Source organism: Thunnus albacares, chromosome 17 (genome assembly GCF_914725855.1).
Source record: "Thunnus albacares chromosome 17, fThuAlb1.1, whole genome shotgun sequence".
NCBI lineage: Eukaryota > Metazoa > Chordata > Actinopteri > Scombriformes > Scombridae > Thunnus > Thunnus albacares.
Genome location: NC_058122.1, coordinates 20,375,024 through 20,395,649, shown reverse-complemented (window position 1 = coordinate 20,395,649; position 20,626 = coordinate 20,375,024). Strand labels below are relative to the sequence as shown.

At 39.0% G+C, this 20,626-nt stretch overlaps 1 protein-coding gene across 5 annotated transcripts in view; it reads right to left on the bottom strand.

Moving 5' to 3' along the window:
- Positions 1 to 20,626, bottom strand: part of axin1 (axin 1) — a 39,754-nt gene that overhangs the window by 11,792 nt on the left and 7,336 nt on the right. For 2 of the 5 annotated variants that reach the window (XM_044332048.1, XM_044332053.1), the window contains exons 4-8: positions 18,745 to 18,930; positions 10,381 to 11,328; positions 4,551 to 4,691; positions 3,400 to 3,496; positions 2,285 to 2,422 (exon numbers count right to left, since the gene is read on the bottom strand). In XM_044332048.1, coding sequence (XP_044187983.1) covers positions 2,285 to 2,422; positions 3,400 to 3,496; positions 4,551 to 4,691; positions 10,381 to 11,261 — 1,257 coding nt within the window. In that variant the 5' untranslated portion in view covers positions 11,262 to 11,328; positions 18,745 to 18,930. Of the gene's footprint in view, positions 1 to 2,284; positions 2,423 to 3,399; positions 3,497 to 4,550; positions 4,692 to 10,380; positions 11,329 to 14,485; positions 14,811 to 16,760; positions 16,818 to 18,744; positions 18,931 to 20,626 lie in introns of those variants that run through there. The other 3 variants (XM_044332050.1, XM_044332052.1, XM_044332049.1) reach the window with 3 other exon arrangements.

The following is a 20,626-nucleotide window of genomic DNA, read 5'->3' as shown; positions in this document are numbered from 1 at the left end:
GGCCATTACCACTGTCTGTTATATATCTTTGTGTGTGTGCGTGTGTGTGTGCGTGTTGTTTTTGTTGTATTATAAATCTGGAAAATAAAAAAAAAATCTATCTGGAAAAAAAGAAACACATTTGGCAGAGACAGAACAAAGATATATAGTGGAAAGACAACAGTGGGGGTTTCGCTTTCATTCTTTAGCCAGCCAAAGCTTTTTTTTTTGTCAGTATGTTAATAATTAAATAAACCTGCACTTGCGAGCATGTGAGCCAAACTGAGTTTCTTATTTGCCCTGCGCTCTCCATCTATTTGCCACAACTGCATCAAAGAAGCATGAAAGACTTTTATCAGCCTGTTCCTCCATAAACTTTCCTGTGCCCGACTACCTTCTTAATATTCACAATACCGTTAAAAGACGCCTCATGCAGCCAAATAATTTGTGGCAAGTTCTCAATAGTAATGCGTCTTTGTATCTCTGCACCAGATCCAGATATCTTTATTAGCTGAGCCCACTGGAAGTTATTCATGAAACCATGACATCTTCATTTGGGCACAATTTCCCACTGGCGCCCACTGCTCCATCTGAAAATGAAACTCCCAACAGTAGACGCTTCATGGGAATAATATTTGATGCTCTACAGGTCAGTTTAGGAGATGGATAGGGATTTACTGATGACAGAGCAGCTCATTTATACAATACTACGCCTTCTCCTTGACGTAGACAAGGATGGTGTACACCATGCTTGCGTGCTCCATTATCTCGTTTACACCAAATACAAATTCAATTCCATGGCCATCCTGCTGACATGTCTTTTTGCCATGAATTTACTTTTGTGAATAGCTAAAAGGTTCATTGTCCCAAAGAAGTGAAGCCATATTTTCATTCTTAGGTTGTGTGACAGAGCAGTGGCAACAAATTAAGTGACTCACATGACTCACATCCTCATAAAATCACGTTGTGGACCCTTCCCTCACAGCAATAAAAAATATTACATCCATTTTTAACCAGATGGTGGCTTTTTAAATCTAATTTTATGCTACAACAACTCTTAATGCATATATCATTGTTAATACCGCTGATAATCTTGTTGAAAAGCTAAAACCAAAAGTTCACATTTCTTTTTCTAGATGCACAGACCATCACTACATGAAGGCAGTCGTTTCATGCTTGCCTCCATGTTTAATAAAGGAAACCTCGAGCTGTGTGGTGGCAGCTTCTCTCCAAACAGGGCCAAACCACAGAAACTGTCTGTCTTGAGACTCAATACTTGGCTCTGTGTACTGAGGGAGATTTCATTTGTGGCAGCAGCAACCATTTCATCACCGTTCAAGTGACATCAAACAGGCGGCACACTGTTCCAGGCTTACAAGTGGCCGAGCGCGCAGGTGTTTCATCTGATTCATCGACCAAGCCAGATTCGCTGACAGGACAAGGATGCAATTCTCCAAACAATTCATAATCAGTTTTATTCCTCACTTAAATGGCTGGCCTCATTAATTTCATTAAGGCCAGACGGATTTAAGTCTCCTTTGTTACCGAAAACTTTAAGCCCAACGGCCAGGCACACATCTCGTTTGCTGGCTCAGGACCGAGCTTTGTTGGGTCTCTCTTGTGAGGGCCTCACACACGCTTAATGATACTCCTCAACTAACAGACTGCTTTTCCACATAAAACCATCCATGGACATCATTTATTCATTCATTCAGTCAGTTATCAAATTAAATCAGAGTGGAAATAAATCAGCGGATATTTAGATTCGGAGAGCACGGATTTAAAAATAAACAAGAACATCTTCACTCCAAACAGCTGAGAACAGAAGCCTTCCACATATTTTGTCCTTCAGATGTCAGGATTTTAATACGAGATTCAAGTATTAACACTGAAACATTTAGTCAATTAATCAATTAACCAATTGAAATGTCAAGATTTGCTGCTTTTCTTTGTTAGATATGACGGCAAACTGAATATGAGAGTTTTTGGACTGCTCTGGGGAAAATTCTCACGATTTTCTAATGATATAATCGTTAACATCATGACTTAAATGTATAACTTTATTGAGTAAAGCAGTTCTCTTGATAAATCCTGATAAAATCTGAGAGCCTTTCCTTCCCTGCACTGCCTCCACTATATCACGTTAGAGGTGATTTAGACTACACACAGTGCTTCCCAGTGTGAACTCTGCAACAATTCCTGAAAGACGCTACTTACGCACATGTGCTAAACCAAATTAACAAAACAGTGGACCCGGTTATGCTTTAGACAGTGAGAGCTGGTTCAGAAAACGCAGTGAACATACCAGTCGTACTCTCTTCAGTCGCTCCTCTAGTTTCTCCTGAGCCTCTCTCTCCCTCACCACCCCCTCCAGTCTGCTGATCAGCTCTGCAGCAAACCTTTCCGGTTCCACGTGTATGTCCTTCGGAATCCGGTTTGTGCGCTGTGGGGGGGGGGGAGGGAGAAGAGAAATGTCACACGGTAAGTGCTTCTGGTGCATTGCTGTAACCACCAAACGGGCTGTTTTACCCTCCTGACCCCTTACATCCCGTCAGAGACCGTATGAAAGGACTAAAACATATGCAGGAAACATTAAACTAAACTGTGTTGAGTGTTAAACTTTCAAGGGGATTATAAATTTAAACGAACCACTGAGTACTAGTGAAATTTACCTTTTCTTATATAGTGATGATATAGTGATGCATTTCCATTTTCCCACTCAAAAGAATGAAGACTACATATATGCTTAATCATTGCTATATACTTCTTACTTCATTGCAGTATACTTCTTAATAAGGACATTAGCGACATCTCTTATCTCTCCTGCTAGCACAAGTTATTGTACTGCAATGATGTCAACTCCTGGTTTGAAACCAGTTTTTTTTAAAGAAAGGTTAGAAAACAAAGTGCCTCTTAAAAAATTACCTTCAAGCCCTGTCAATTTTCTTAATGCCAATGAAGTGAAGTCATGATGAATTTGTTGGGGCAGGGAAACGTGATAGTTGTGCTTCGGGGATTTGTGCTCTACTATACAGTCGCTCCATGCATCCTAATAGGACGCTACATGTGGAGTTTTAATTTGACTCTTTACTCCGAGGCCTAATTAGGGCCAGGGTTTTCCTACCAAGAGACAGCCTAAGCTGCAGAGGGAGGCATCAGGCTGTCACAGGGGAGGATTCATGTCTGCTAGGCTTCAGCACACACAGCTTAGGAAAGCATCAAGCTGCATTTAGACAGCCTTCTCTTTCACCATCAGCTATTCTTATACCCCATCACAGGGCCTGCGACACAGCAGAGCTTAAATATGCACATCTCCAATGGTAGGAGCGCAGAAAAATAAGGCAGAGACAGACAGTTAAAAAGAGAGAGGTACAGAGACAGAAACTGAGAGGGAAGGGAAATAACCCATGAATAACTCACTGGAATATGAGGTAGTGGCACTCGCCCATTTGCTTTGGCACTTTCGTGCATCTCCCGGCGATGCTGTTTGTGGTATCTGTGAGGTGGAACCCCATCTCTGGAATTAACAACAAAGACATTTTCATAAAACATCCTCATGAATAAACAACACAGGCAGCTTTGAAGTTGAAAGCTTTTCACTACATTTTTGCCCAAAAGACGAACATGTAGTAAGTCTTGATTCATCGTTGCAGCAGGACAGGTATTCTCATAGGCTTACTGTGTCCGTCCTGCACCACAAGTGGTCTGGCAGATTACAGTTACATGTTAATGCATCCATGAGTCGGTAAATCCATGTGGTATTGGTCATGCTGGGTTTTACACTCTCCTGTGCTGGAAGCTCTGGACCAATTAGCTGATAACAGCCTCTAATCCATTCAGCTTCAAACACATTTTTGTCCAGTTGTGCAAGCTTTGAAGTTTCTTTGGCATAATTCCCCGGTGCCATCTCTGCACCTAGAAAACATTATTTTTCTAATCTTCTTTCACCAACACATGCCTGGTCTGCACAAATAAGAGGGTCTGCTCACAAGTTATCCCAGATGGTTAAAAAAAAAAAAAATCTTGCCTTTGGTCTCATTCTTGTGGACCTAGTTATCTGTGAAAGAAGACAACTTGTTCACCTTGAATTAAGATCTGCCACTATAAAGAATCATTTTGGAAACATTTCAAACCAGTTCTTGTGTCACGTTTGCAAAAAAGGGTCAGTAGGTTTTGCATTTGCGTACATTGAATCAGACATGGTTTAATGTCTGCTACCACTGAGCTTTTAAGATTCCTAATTAGCATTTGGAGATCAATAGTTTTTACTGGTTTGGCTAATGAGCAGATGGGAGTTTAGTTGCTGCTCTTGTTGTTAGGTTCGAACACAGGGTAAATGGGCAAGAAGTGCAATTTTGAAGCCAATTAAACCTTAATTTCTGTCTTCCAGCATTGCCAACTCGTATAATATGCCTTCCTTTTAAATAACGACTGGGAGTACTTCTTCGCACTGGGATGATTGAACTCCAGTGTTTAAGACAGCCTGGCATAACCTTTACCTTTATGACGTAGTGTGACAACTTAGTGCAAATTATGAAATGTTTGTGTATGTGAGATGAGAGAATACATACACACTGCTGTCGGTAAGGGAAAGTGTCTCTGCGTCGCTGGACATACTCTGCTGCTCGCTATCGTTGGCACTGGTGGCAGGAGCCATAGCATAACCGGTGTTAACATAGTACGGGTTGATGGGCTCCCGGCACGGCGCATGCCTGGAAAAATACAAAAATACAGGAAATGCTGAGAAAAAGAAGCAAATGCTGCAGAATTTACTTACCAAAACAGACAATAAACATGCATGTGTTCATGTTATTTTATGATGAATGTTTAGATACATGAATAGAAAGTCTTTCCAAAAGCTGAAGGTTTCTCTGTTGACAGCTGAAGTCAGGGAATTTAACTAAAGATATGCAAAGGTTCAGCAATATATGAGAAGACTATTGTTTTTGTTACATAACTTGAGAAATAATATGCAAATATCTTCCATTCCTACTCATCTGGTTTGGTTAGATGAGAAAACTGATGCTCCAAATGAATTGGATTCTATACAACACACTTAAAAGCCATGAAAACTACAGTACCGTGTATGAAGCAGAAATATAACATGCAACTTCCTATGGATGAGTCTTAAAACCACCAATATTCTTGGGCATGTGTTGTTTACTTCCAGTTCAAGCCTTTCTGAACACAGCAAATTCAATACCAGAGTGTAAAACATATGAGTATTACTGACAGTCTTATCCTGATGCACATTCTTCAAAAGGGCGTCCACAGAAAGACAGGGAGCCTTCATTTGACACCATTTACATTCTCAGTCATTGACTTTGCTGAGCATACTTCTTACAGGGCTTCGTACACATGAATTATAGATGTAAGGCATCATCTCTTTATTCAAATTGGAATTCCCTGAAGCATTTATCCCATGCTTTCCCCCTGTTCGGAATGCAGAAGCACCCGAGTTTAAAACGAAACCTTTGTGACCAACTGATTTTCATTTGCATCTTCATTCAACAACAGTGAATAATTACAATCAGAATCAGATTCATTCGCCAAGTACGTTAACACACACAGGGAATTTGGTTCCGGCTGTCAGTGTCTCTCAAGCAATAAACAGACGATGTACATATTATTTACAGACAATACAAGCAAAATACAGATTATATAGAAGACACATTAAGTGCAAGTGTGCGTGGTATTGCAAACAACAATAATGTGTATCACGTACTGTATGGGAATGAAATATGCAGCAGGTTGGTGAAGAGTTAGGACAAATAAAAAGCGCAGTCTACAGGAAATAAGCTTTGAGTTTGTGGTTATACTTGCCAACATTTCTGATTACGAGAAACAAAAGGAAGGACAAGGGAAAGAAGGAAATGTTAATATAATTCAATCTGTCATTTGATGCAAGCTGGATGAAATGATTCCTGCAACATTCCCTAACCTCCTCCCACCCCCACCTCACAGCTGCCCAGCCATTTTGGAAATATTAATTTCTCATAACCACTAATAAATGATAACAATGGGGCAGAGGAGTTTCAGTAGTCATGTAAAATCACTGGACCTTCATTTAAGAAATGTTTCAATCCTGGATTTTTTCTGATCTGGTACTTCATCATGTTGTTTCCTGTTTCACATATCTTTTAATTTTGCATTATATCACACTTGGAAACAAAAAAAAAAATCTTTGTTTCTCAATAACAAGAGAGCCTAACTACATTTGCTTTGCAGGCAGGAGAGCCATATTTATATAATTGATACATTATCAACAATAGCTGTCAATTAATTCTCTGTCAAATGACTCATTGATTAAGCATCAGTTTGAATAATGCATTTTCTTCTTTTAAGAGCACAAACAGGCTACACGGAAATTATTTATCTTACAAATATTCAGCTTATTATTACTTAAAAAGTATTCAAGAATGTGAATATCACGTCTGCATATCAAGCAACCCTGTACAAGGCCTCGCACCAAGGCTGAGAAACCGTGAAATAATCCTTCTAGGACATATTGAACACATTCAATATGCTCACATTCTGTATTTTGTTGTCCACATCTGATTTGATGTCATTTGTTCAACCTACATTATACAGACTTCACATTTCATATGATATAGCTGCAGTTTGTCAAACATGACTTGCATATTTGAGAGAAACTTGCTGTGGTGTCCTCAGTTGCCCTCAATGTGATCCCGACTCCTATTCTGCATGTCATTCTACAGCGTACCCGTCTCCTCTCATGTTAACTGTTTAAAAAATACGAAAAGGCCAAAAATACCATTTAAAAAAGAAAGTAAATCTATTTCCCCTTTCTAAAAAAAAACGAACAGACTGAAAAAGAACACTGGCTTTAGAGAAGATCATGCTGATTTGAGAGAAACATGGATCAATAACACTGTTGTTTCATCCATATCGCTGCTCGTCTCAACTTTACTGTAGCATGCAGATTGTTAGGGCACTTGCACGATCAACTCAAAAAGGCAGCAACAACTTTCATTAAAATTACAAAAGCTATGAAGTCTCGCCTTTGAAGTGCATGTCTTACTTGACTGAGAACAAAACTGAGCCGTTCACATTTCAAAGTTCTCACCAAACATTAATGAATGTATAGGTCATTCTCTTTCAAGTCATCCCAATTTCTTAAAGTGTGATCTGAAAGACTATTTAATGTCTTTTGTTCCCCCCCCCCCTGTCTCTGAAGAGATCAGACACAACTGATGTAAAATTTAGTTTCACAAAAAACCCAACGGGTAATGCTAAAAGGCTATTTAAAAATGAAGCGTTTCTTTCTGTAATTCCAGCCAAATGCTTGATTGCTGAAATAATGATGTGGAAACACGCTCAAAAACAGCATTCCACTCATCTCTAATTACAACTCATTACATATAGGAGTGTTTTTGTTGCTTTTATATACACTATCAAGATTTGCACATGCACATGACTGAAGCCTTTTTTTTTATCTTTTTCTCATATGTTTTATATCTGGAGATTTCAAGCAAATATCTATTTCTAACAAAATCACTTCATGTTTCTTAAAAAAAAATAACTTGTACAAACTATAACTTGTTTCATTTTTGCTTCTTGCAGATATCAACCAGAAAAGCTGCATGTCAACACCGGAGAATATAATGAGATACAATGAGACTTAACTATACAAAAGTAGGTCAAAGGCAGGTCTGATTCTAGTTCAGTCTTTACATTTTAACCAGTCAAACTGTAGTCAGGATTTGTTCTGTCTCCACTGCCTGGCGCTACACTGTGTTCAGTGTTTTAGTTGCAGAAAGGGGTTTTATTTGGAAGGTATTGTTTGTCTGTCAGCTGATGTGAATTCCTGTCCCTCCTAATGTCACTGCTGCTGCAGCAGCAGAGGTCATATATGGGAACATTTCTCTAGTGGCTGGCAATAACATTGTCTAAATGCTTTTTTTTTAAATGCCAACATCATCATAAACCAAATAATGTCTGCAACATATAAACATACTTTCTCTTTCACCCTTTGATAGATGAGACCTAACATGTTGTTACTGGATGTTTCTTACTCCATGCTTTGTTGAACATGTGACTTATTATATATAATAAGTTTAGCTGTGGTGATGAACAATTACTTATGGTTTCCTTTCATCTTTTATTGTCACACTGCTGTTTGGCAAAACACTTTTCCTGTAAGCAGCATGTACCTAACAGTTTTCAATTTTTTAACATGATTTTAATTCCTTATGCCAGAAGACAACAACACCAACATGCACATCCTATCCTCTAATATCTAAAAGCCTTGTAGAAATCATCACTCTCTCTTCTTTCTGTCGTCCTACTAGCTGCTGTATACTAGACAGATTCAAAGCCCAACATATAACTCAAATGCAACACAACAGTCCAAAGTGATATCCAGTAAAATCAGCAATACAACAAAGTCTTGTTTTCCATCATACAACCTAACTCTCACTACTGCAGGGCCTTAACTTACTGGACTCGAGCTATAAATAATATCCACTGTATTATGTGTGGAGCATTCATGGCATTAAGGAAAACTTTACCAGCAACCTTTGTTATCAAAGGTCAGCATAAAAATCAAGGGTAGATTTGCCACGAACGCTCTTTTAAAGAAACAATTTGCTTCATTCATGCTGTAACACAGCATTCACAGCTGAGAACTGTGCAGTTTTTTTTGCTCTTTGCTTATTATTATGTCCCTTAAAACTATCTACATTTTCATCACATAGTACTAGTTGCACATCCAAAGCTTGTTAAGAGAATTATAAATTATGGAAATATAAAATCAGGATAACACCATGATGAATTATTGTGTACTGACACTGAAGAACAGAGGTCATTAGTCGGTATGAAATCACATAAAACTCTACACAATCTATAGAGATAAAATTACTTTAACATTTTAAAACTAGCACGTCTGTTCAACTGGTTAATCGTCTGCTTGAATTTTAGCTTCACATTTACTGAAGCTCAAGTCAAGAAAAACTGAATAATTTTGTATGTGCGTGATGATATGTAGCTGGGCTAGTTAAAGAGTACAATCAAAACAATTCCCAAAGAGATTCACTGAAGTGAATGCAGGAGAAAAAGTGTATATTTAGACCAAAGTATTAGTATGAATGCAAAATACAGTTCATGGCGGTTGCAATGTCAATATCAGACTGAATTGTTTTGAAATCTTTCTTTCCTGTGAGAAAAAAAAAGAAGGGCATGTTCGGACCAAACAATGTTTCTCTTTAAAATAGTCTGTCATGTCAAAATCAGCAGAAGTGTAAATCATGCAGAGCAGCAACATTCGATTAAAAAGAGGAACAACTGGATCTGCAAGAGTCATAGACTCAAACTGCAGACAACTCAGTCACAGGAGAAGAAAGAGTCAAAACACAGGAAATACATGAGTCATTCAGTTGAGTATTCTGATGAAGATAAACTGAATCAAAAACAAACAAATGAATGCACTAATTATGCACCTACAGGCATAAAACTGCCTAAAACATTTCTCAGCATCAGTCAGCTGGTATCAGCAGATTTTGCATTGCAGAGGTTATAACAACATCTGGCTAAATCTACTTTGACCTCCCACACTGAAGATGAAAAGCATTTCAAAAGCACACCGGCAACTGTTTTAAATGCTGCTTTTGCACAAACATCACTGGAAAACACAGTCACCCGTTTTACTGCAGCAAAAAAAGTAAAAGAATAAAATAAAAGTTGCTTATTCTTTCAAAGAAATCACAAACTTTCAACTAATGACAGGATGAGCCATAGTCGCAGGACTAAAATTGTGTATCTGGTTGAATGTACATCAGTTTAGGAATAATTTAAATTAAAACACTGTTTTGGTCTTGTTTATGATGTGTAAGTGTATGAGATATAATATGTTTCTGCCTTCAAAGATGCTCTAGATTTAATAGTGAAACATATTTATGATGTTTACAAAAAAAGAAACTGTTTCTCACATAAATGTAGACTTAATATTATGAAGAAGAAGAGGAAAGCAAGAAGGAGATTACAGTTTTGAGAGTAACTGACTTCAGAAACCTCCTCCTTTAAAAAAAAAAATCATGTTGAGCTCTTTCATCACAAACCCCTGTCCAATGGGAAAACCTGTGTTTCCCACAGTACCTGCACAAGAAACAAAGAATGCTGCTTCAACTTTCTAACAAGTAAAGAAGCTTCTGCAGCCTCTGACACTTCCTCACCATAGGTGCAAGTTCTTAGCAACACTTCACAGACAATCTTTCTCTTATCTGAGCCATCTCTTGTGCAGCACCCAGATTCTTTTTTCTAAACTTCAGGCAGCGTTCATGCTGGTGTGGGGTTTCAGGTTTATTTCTAATTCAGCAGTTTGCAGAGAAAAGCTGTGTTAGTAAGAGCTGAAGTGAAGCTTTCTAGATTGCTGGGAGGATTTACCTGTACTCGTGACTGTCCTGGAATCTTGCGCTGCTGGCAACTCGCTGTGGTGCCGTCTCCATTAACAGCTTCTGAGTGAGCCGGTTGCTCGGCGTGGGGTCACACTCGGTCTGCTCCTCTGGCTCTTGGTCACATCTCCATTCCTCATCTTCATTTAAAGTTGGCAAATAACCCGTCAGTCCCTTTCCAGTCCCAGAAACAGAGCTCTGATCACTGTACAGCTTAGGACTCTCTCCTCCTGTACGCGTATGTTCCAAATATATGTCAGACTTAAGGAATAAAGGGTAGGTGTTCTCCTCCATCATAGTCTGTATCTCAGTCTGAGCCTGGTCAAACATTGCAGGATCAATGTGAAGCTTCATGACGCAGTCTTTGATGAAGGACTTAGTGGCTGGTTTGATCTGTCTGGAAACAATCCCATTGTTGTCCAGGATATATTTCTTATAGATAGCTTTTGCCAGTTTTACTTTCTTCTCCTCGTTGCCCTCGTTAGCTTCAAGTTTGCGGAAGCCGCTGCATGCAAACCAGAAGTCCAACATGTCTGCACAGCCCTCCTGCTTGAGGAACGTCCTAAACAGATGGATGCCATCCTGGTCATCCAGGAGGGAGTGTAGAGATTCTGCCCACTTTAAGTAAGGTGGCGTCGGGGAAGCGCTGCCCTCCGGCTCATAACCCAGGTCCAAGTCAGGTCTCCTGGGTGTAGCAACGGATGCCTCACATTTGAGGCTTTCATTCTTTGAGGAAAAGCCAAGGTTGCTGTACTGACGTCCATCACTGCACACCAGCTCACCTTCTTCACCAGGGACTGGAGGTCTGGGAGCATCCTCAGTGAAGCTGCCTCCCAGGTCCACTAAGTAGCCCCCTTTGTTGCTTATGCTCATAGTCCCAGAGCCCACACTGCACAACTATTAGATCCAGACCTCTATTTACGCCACTGCAAAAAAACTCCTGCAAGTAGGAAAAATATATAATGAGACGCAGCTTCATCAAATCATTGAAAAGTAGACTTTTGCTGGCCTTTACAGAGCCCTAATATAACATAGTTTAACACTCATTCTTTAATTAATGGCAAAAAAAATCTATGCAGCAAACAACTGATACCAACTACTAGTGAATTCATAGTAACAGATCTTGTGTTGATAAATGGTCAGATGATTATGTGCCATACGCTTGGTTAGCAGAGGACTACTACCTATTTTTAAATTCTGCACTGTTTGCATTTTTATTTGATTTTCATGAAAAACCATGAGGCCGGTTTCCAGCTGAACATTAAAATTGATGCCAATTCCGCATTAAATCCAGAGGATTTGTAAATGAGAGACAAGCTACCGTGACACTCCATAGCCAGAAAGCAGTTCATGGTTAACCTTTACATGGATCACGTTCTGCGCATTTAAATTAATAAAACCAATACGCTCGACAAAACTGTGGAAAGTGTGATGAAATCGCACATTTTAAACTGCCAGAATAAGCTGAAAAAATTTCACACACTTGATCTGTGGACAGATTCTGCATGGTAATTGAAAAGTGAGGTCATTAGGCTTCTAATGTGGTGTGATTGTTTATAATTGTTCAACACTGAGTCACGTTCAGAGTTATGTGGCAGTGTTGTGGTAATCCAGGCCAAGAGTCGTGGCTACAGTGCTGTCTGGCCCTGGAGACAGCTTTCTACTTGGCAGTAGTATGAATATGATGTGGTGTTAATGTAGTGCGTGGTAATATCCTACTGATTTATATGCATAAGCATGTCATCGCATCACCCAGCTATTCTACTTTCATCCAAATCAGTATTACTGTATCATCGCGGTGATGAATTCACTTGGGGTTTACAGTATGAACTCGATAATTAAGCAGCCTTAAAAAGGGGACATTCAGATGTTGCGTCTAAAAAAACGTGTGTAAAACGCCAGCCGTGTCGCTGTCATCCTTTTAACCAAGGTGCTTGGGAGGTTGCACTACTGTCGCGCCTGCTGTTACTAAGCAACCAAAACTAACAGAAGAACTAGGAAGTGCACGGAGGCTTGGGGAAGGACCAGGGAAGACGTGGAGGGGTTGAGCAAGAGAAGGGTACAGATGGAGGACACTTGTACCAATTAGCAGTAAGCCTCACTGACTAAACTAACTTAACAAAGAAAAAAGTCAAAACAAAGATAAATGGATTTCCAGCACCATAAATCCCTCACAGTAGCTTTACTGTTCGATTTGTCTGTGGAGAAGACAAAAAAAAAAAAAACCTTGCCATGTCTGGGTGCATCCCATCCTTCAATCCTGAACAAAATACTGATCCTTGGACGGAAAAGGTGAAGCAAGTCCTGTGGAGCTGATTGACTAATTCTTGTCACATGACCTGTAGTGTGCTTGCTGCATTAGAAAAAGTTGAGATTTTTCCATCTCGGTGCGCCACGGATAACTGAAAAAACAGGCACGTCGCAACAAATGCGCCCTGAGACGGCGTCACTTTCGGCCTTGAGTGCGCTTGTCGTGCGTTTCCATCGAAAATATTGAATCTGTGAGCTCAAAAGACGCAACATCTGAACGTCTCTACGTCATCTACGTTTCTCTACTGTTAGCTGATTCAGTCAGTACAGAAAAATGATACTTTATTGATCCTTGTGTCATACCCTCTTTATATTTCACTTTCTTCCTGTTATAGTGCAGGGTCAGCTGCAGAACAGCATGCCTAATGATTTTAGGGATTGAATGTCTCGTTCAAGGACACATCCTGGTCCTCATATATTTTCCCTGAGCTTTCTTGCAGAGCAAAAACAAAGGAGAGCCTATATCTAACTTATATTTAAGCAGCAGGGTCCGTAATCATTTTAATGCCAATTTCTGCTATAAAAAAAAGAAAGTTTGTTTTTCTATGACTGTTAAAATTCACACATTCATGCAGCAAACACTAAAACTTGATAGTATGAAAATTTCTTTACATTTCGTGGAGAGGACAAAACAATGTTGATCAATCAGTACAAGATGTGTAAGAATAAATGGTTCGTTACAAAATTTTTCAGTCTACAATAGTTTACATCATATTTTGAATCTTAAATCACTTCCTACCTCTGTGCACTTGTTAAGTAATGATTTTGAATTGCGAGATAATTTCAATTTTAAGAATGCAACACTTCTGTTTATAATTTCATATTGGCTGACAGCTGTGTAGTGCACTTACTCCAGCTGTATTCAATATTTCACAAGAAATATTAGTGCTGGTTGCTATCACATTCCCTTCAGGGCACACCCACTCTCTGTCTTGTCCAATACAGATACAAATCATTTTCCTGATTGAACAAAGCCAGTCAAGACAAAAATGGCAACAGTACTTTTTTTTTTTTTTCCTCTGCACAATCCTGAAGTGTGAGCAGCACGTGCAATGTGCATAAAGCCAGGTGTGCTGGACTGAAAATGATAATATTTTTTTAATACAAGCACATTTCACACCTATGCATTAATTAAAATACTAAAGGACAATAGCAGTCAATCTCGCTACTTGTAAGCACAATGATGATGTATCGGCACGTCAGGTGTTCAGTTAGCGCATTACTATTTAAATGCACGGCTCCGCGGTCACAGGTGTGTGTGTGTGTGTGTGGCCTGACGGGAATATACAGAAACATTTCCGCGCTTATTTCAGCAGTCAGAGCCGAATTCGAGAAAATGTCCCTTTTTTCTATAAAACTGTAGTCTGCTTTGAAGTGAGCCTCTCATCACATTCATGTCTTGGCCTCTCCAGAATGAGCAGAACAGCAGCGGCGAGTGGGGGAGGGGAGCCAGAAACAAACTCCGTGTACACACACACACACACACACACACACATATATACGGAGCCAGGCCTTTCAGCAGCCGACCGACAAGTGCACAACTTTGTCACACTATTCACCTATTAATATCCGCGCTATCTCCGCTAGCAGCTGCTAAGCTGAACGCACAACATGACGACCGCAAACATTTCCCCGACCGCCAGAGGACACAGAGGGAATCCCACACCAATTTCCGAATAGACTTCCAACCAGCAAAGCGATGGCACATATCTCCCGACTACCGCAATCCCAATCTCTGAGCTGTCTGAGGGAAAAAAAAAAAAAAAAAAAAAAAAAGTGACATATACTTCACCGGTGGAAATCTTCTTGCCGCTTTGGAGTGCATCGGGCATTTGGGCCGGCACAAGTCACCGCGAACTGTGTCATAGTTGCGAACTGCAGGACTTTAAAAATAACAAAGAAGACAGCCCGCTCTCCACCTCTCCATGGCTGTCTCTCACTGTCTGTGCGGAGCTGAGGCTACACAGCAGATGATGCACAGCGCCTCGCCCGTTCACTACACACATTACCAGTGTTTGGCTTTGCTACATGTGCTTCACTGGGTTTCTCTCTTTCCCTCTAGCTCAAGAATTAACATGCATACAGTATCAAGAAAAAGAGGTTGGAGTATCCACTTCCTTTGAAAAAAATATATATAATTAACCACAGAAATAAATGTGGCTGATCACTAAAAAAAAATATCTGACACCTTACAACCAAAACAAAACAAAAAATGAGTATGACTTATTGGCTGGCCTTTCTAAATCCAAACCAATAACCTCTATTGGGGGGGAGGAAATCAACCTTCAACATATTCATCTGAATATATCAGTATGAGTATTCAAGGACCACTTGTGTAAGATTTAGTGGCATCTAGTGGAACAGACTTGACATAAATGGAATGTAATAATCATAAGTATGTTTTAATTAGTGTATAATCACCTGAAAATAAGAATTGTTTTGTGCTTTTGTTACATTAGAATGAGCCCTTTATATCTACATAGGGAGCGGGTCCCCTTCCATGGATGCCACCATGTTGCACCACCATGTTTCTACAGTAGCCCAGAACAGACAAACCAAACACTGGTTCTAGAGAGGGTCTTTTGTGCTTTTTGTGAGTGTCGCAGCCACCTTAGGTTCTCCTATTCCCTTGGAAGGGGAGGGGAGCATGGATGTATAAAAAGAATTGGATACAGGAACAGCACTGGGCTTTGAAGCAAATTTGACATAGCGGCCAATCTGTGTAATTACAACGTCATGTGATGTATACTGGCCCAATTTACTTACATTATGAAAGAGACATTTGTAAATCAGCGGATACATTTTTTTGAGCATCACAACCGCTGCAAAATGACTCGTTTCACTATCAGAATGTGATCCATTCGGTCCAATCACATTTCGAAAGTCTAGAAGAGCCGCACGATTTAATTGTTTTATCCCCATTCATGTTAGCCAGAGGGCTAAACCAGAAGTTAGCCGTCTCAGCCAGCGGAAGTCTCTAGTGAGCATGCTCCATAGAGTGTGTCAGTATGTTTTCATCCAGGTAATTTTTTTACAGCAGGAGGTGGCTTTTTTTGGCTTCATGCACCGCTGAGCAACTTTCATAGGAATGAACATCTCCAATGTTGTATTTAGTTGTTTTTATACATCCATGGAGGAGAGGGGTATTCAATTTGTTGCAATTTGCAACCTCACCACTAGATGCCACTAAATCTTACACACTGGTCCTTTAAATGTGGATAACAATTAAGTATTTAAGTATAGGCATACTTGTGTGTGTATTATATGCTGTATGTAAATGATGAATATGTTTGCCCCATAGGTTTACTAATGCAAATTACATTGTTGATCATGTCTGACTTATAGCCCACGTGACATTAAAGGTAGACTCCAGCGATCCTCAATAAACTTTGGGTTGCTTGCAAGTCATATATTAACAAAAAAAAAAAAAAAAAGAATTATCAAAAATAGATGCAGCAGAGGCGAAGTGGTCCTGATTAATAATCCCTAATAAACTGGATCCTACAGTTCCCATAATTCAACTCCATAGTGCCTCTCATTTGACTTCTCCTGACTGGTAAATGCTCATGTCTCTGAAAAACCTTGCCCCAGTTTGTAATGCAACCTTTCCATTATGAATTTGCAAATTTGTCTCCAAGCCCAATGTTCTTTTTTTCAGACGTTTGAAAGCTCCCACTAGAGCTAGAGAATACAGTACACATCTGTTTCCACAGACTCAGTAGTACTCCCTATAATCAGTACACTGAACTTCATATGTAAAATAGGTGTAGTAACCCTTTGAAGAAGGTTATATCTGTCATGGCTACTAGTGCAAAAACAATACTACAGTTAACCTCTACAGAGCAAGCAAATAAGTGTACCCCGTGTCAGGAGTACTTTCAGATAAAACATTTAAAGTGCATATTTACTACTCTTAATAGAGCAGGTTGGATAGCTACGTGCAATGGAGGCAGAAAGTCTGCAGGTTTTCATTCCAGCAGAAGACTGCACCAGATGACTTAACTGATTAGTTTACATGGGTTACTTCAGTTGAATGTGCTTTAATCAGTTAAATCAGCTTACCATGGCACAAGTTTTACATTTCCTGCTAAACGGTGCATTCAGGCAGCCTTGGTCAACCTGTAAAGTCATAAATGTCCAGTTTTACCACCAAGAATTGGCACTCTAACAGCTGACAGAAGAGTAAACTTGAGAATGATGCCAGAGTTTATAGGTTATGTGTCCATCAACACATGATGGCCAATAGCTCCCCAGTTCAATAGTTAATTTAGCTTCCATGTCTCTATCATTACATGCATAGTGACTGTAAGAACCTACTTATAGTAATTGATATGTCTAGACTACAAATGTGAAAACACTGGATTTCATGTCTGGTTTCTACTATTTACATCTTACAATGGCCTTTTCAATGGTCCAATTCATTTGACATATCTACCAGACACTGGCAAATGGCTGCAATTCATTATCAACTAATCTGCTGATTATTTTTTTATTTGATCAGCTTGCTGTCATACATATAAGATATAAGAGAAGCATCAAATCTTCACATTTTGCTTGAAAAATGACTAAAACTATTAATAAAAATAGTTGCCCTTATACGTAGTTGCAACTAGTACTGCAGCTTTGCAACTAGACATTTAATGCACCACGGTTTCAATTCAACAGAACATTTTGCTACGTTAGATACACTTGATCATGTCATGACTTTATGACTTTACAGTCTAAAGGCGATACCAAACGTAGCAAAAGCGGCTGTCATAAATTTCTATGCTTTCATACCTGGCAATCACTGAGCAGTCACACGGTTTTACTGAGCCTAAGATGAAAGGCTGGTGGAACACCATAAAACAGAAACAAATTTGATTATGTAATTAGATCAAACCATTTGAGAGCACCAGAAAGAACAGGAATGTATGTTTCACACCCCGTCTCATCATATCACCTGAATTGCCTGCTTAGACCTAGAAACCTGTTAAAAGTGTGTGCTATACACAGTGCTTGCAATATGTATGCCAGCAACATAAAAGTTTGAAAAGACTTCAGCTTCCTCAGGGCAAAATTGATTATGGGTAGCTACAATTTAAGCATCCTGAAACTCAGATACAGAGTTTTTTTCTGTATAGCACCATTTGTCATTTTCCAACATCATTTCAGTCTTTTGATGCTGTCGATCAGCTGTCACGACACAGAAGTCAAACTTTGATTTTTTTTCCACTAAGAAATGTTTCAGAGCCTCAGATGAAAATGTGACAGTCTTATAAAATTTATCACATTATCCCCCATGACTTACAGACATGACACAGATTTATTCACACTCCCATGTCGATTTCTAAAAAATTGATTTTACACACTATACAGCCTGATTTAAGAGGAATGTTTGGATATTACAGCCTTTGAACTGAGGACCTGAACCTTTCTCTCTGCCACCAATGTGGTCGACGCCACTACTTGTCTGCAGATAAACTCATCTGTTCATGATTTGTACATACCAGTAACTTACTGCAAAAACACACAAAGCATAAAAGTACTGATGGTTTTAGCAGTTTTACTTCAGGGTGGGTGAAACTGCCTAAAAGTAGCCTATTTTATTGTGAAGAAAAAAATAACCTACACATCAAGGAACAGAACATTTAGAAATAGTTCCTACAATATTAATATATATCCCATTACAACAGGGTTACTACAACTGATGGCACAGCACAAGTTGGGCATGTATTTGATTGGTACTCAGAAAGCAAAGTGCATTATCTGATAAAACAGTCCTTCTCCCAGACTGTGAACATTCATTTTGACTCAAACTGGGTGCCACTATGTCACCATCAACAACCCAGTTGTGTGGTTGCATATGATAAAGAAGGAAGTTATGTCTTTCCCTGGCAAAGGGGTTGGAAGCTAAGGATAAACCTGCATTGTTCTGGAAAAACAAGAGAAATGTTTTGTCTATCTGTGCTTGTGTGTATGCACATATGCTTGCATTTTTTAAATAGATGGTTCAAATGAAGATAATGAACATATGCTGATCTACATGTGAATCAGCATGTTTTACCTTGAGTTTGAATGCCTTCCTTGTGCGTCCTCCAGCAGTACGTCCATTTAATGAGGAATCCATTGCGCGGTTATTTAACACGTTGGGCTGCAGTAATGGTAACATCCCTCTCACCCCCATGAAATGGAAAGGCCTGGCAAAAGCAGAATGTCGCCATAATAGTTTGTCTTTTCCATCCATTTGTTCCTAAAACAGAAGAAATATTTTCAATCTTCTTTATACATAGCAGAAAAAAATCAGGGGATATTAAGAAATATGATTTAATGTTTGTACTGTTTAAGCTGATTCTCATGGGAAAAAAATACATATTTAAATTAAATTTTTAAAGATATTTAAAAAAAAAAATGATGTGACCAAAATTGTCTGTAAACTCTATTTCTCTCTCTCTGAAAGTCAACTTTATCTGAGGCTAAAGCTTCATCATGATACCAGTAATATGGGTCGAACTGAGTTTTCATATTATGACCTTCATCTTGATAGTAACCACTGATTACGCAGCATGGTTCCCTCTAATTAGGTTTTCTATCAGTGACTTTCGTAATGACTCACTGACTTGAAGATATTTCCTTTTCCCTATCTTAACATTTTGCAACAGTATGAGACAGCTCAACAGGTTTGTGAACGTTTATTTGTATAAATGTTTCTTGTAAGTTGTAAATCAACCCTGCGTCTAGAGGTTTATAGTGGGATATAAATTTGAAAATCAAGTTCAAATCGTTTTATTACTGATTACAATGGCAATTATAAGTGAAATGGTATCAGTGAACTTCTGAAAGATGTAATTATGTCTCCATTTTAGTCATCTAACTACCCAACATCAACTATACAACATCTGACCATGTGCTGTTAGAAACATGCAAAAAAATCTAAAAACAATAAAACCTGCTAATGGAGACAAATTGTACTGCTTAATACCACTGCTTTTAACTTACATGTGATATGACCCAACACATGAAGTCTCACTATTCCAAATTTAGAACTTTGAGAAAGGAATCATCCATTACTTCCACAGTTTTCTGGGCCCACCATTAAGCGTCAGCGGCCAAACTTATTATGATGTAAACTTACACTCAACAGCTGATTTCATTGTCAGTACATAAACCAAAGACCTGGCTTAGCATGGGAGCGACCTGAAGGTCATCCAGACAGGGCCCAGACAGGAAAATCATATATGAGGTTTACACATATAGCCTCTCCATCACATCCCAGCTGTTTTGCTAACTAGGGAAAAGCTGAATCCACACAAGAGTTGTTTTAAATATCAAAGCTGGTGATCAGAAACTGGGATGATTAAATGAAGGACGGCATTGATGAAAACAAAAAACAACCACATGGATGAGTACTGGTGAAGAGGTGGGAGGGAGTCCGTGAAGATGAGCTGTTGTGAATCAAAAGAGATCGACCATGAACACTACAACTGTAAATATAGCCTCAAAACAGAAGTATGCACATTACATGGACACAAGCTGTGAACTTGTTTGAATTATCAGTCAAAAGCAGCATCTGATGTTGATAGATTTTGCACACACAGCGGTTCAAAGTTAGATCACTGATGATGTACCCATGTACACCAGAAAACACACATAGCCTAGTGTATATACAAGTTGGTGGAATTACATCTTTATAGCACTCTTTATTCATGTATATGCATATCTTTTATCTCTTCTAATGACTTTCTCTGTCCCTACTGGGCAGCTACTGAATTGCTACTTAAAAGCTGCACCCAATGTTTGTTTTCTTTAGTTTTTTCCAAAATTAGACCAAACTGACTGACGTATTTCCTTTTTTCTTTTTGATCGTTACCCCAGAGGGAATGATATTTTTTTAAATTTTTTTTTTTAATTAATTTATTTGTCAGGGACGATGCAAAAAAAACATTGTA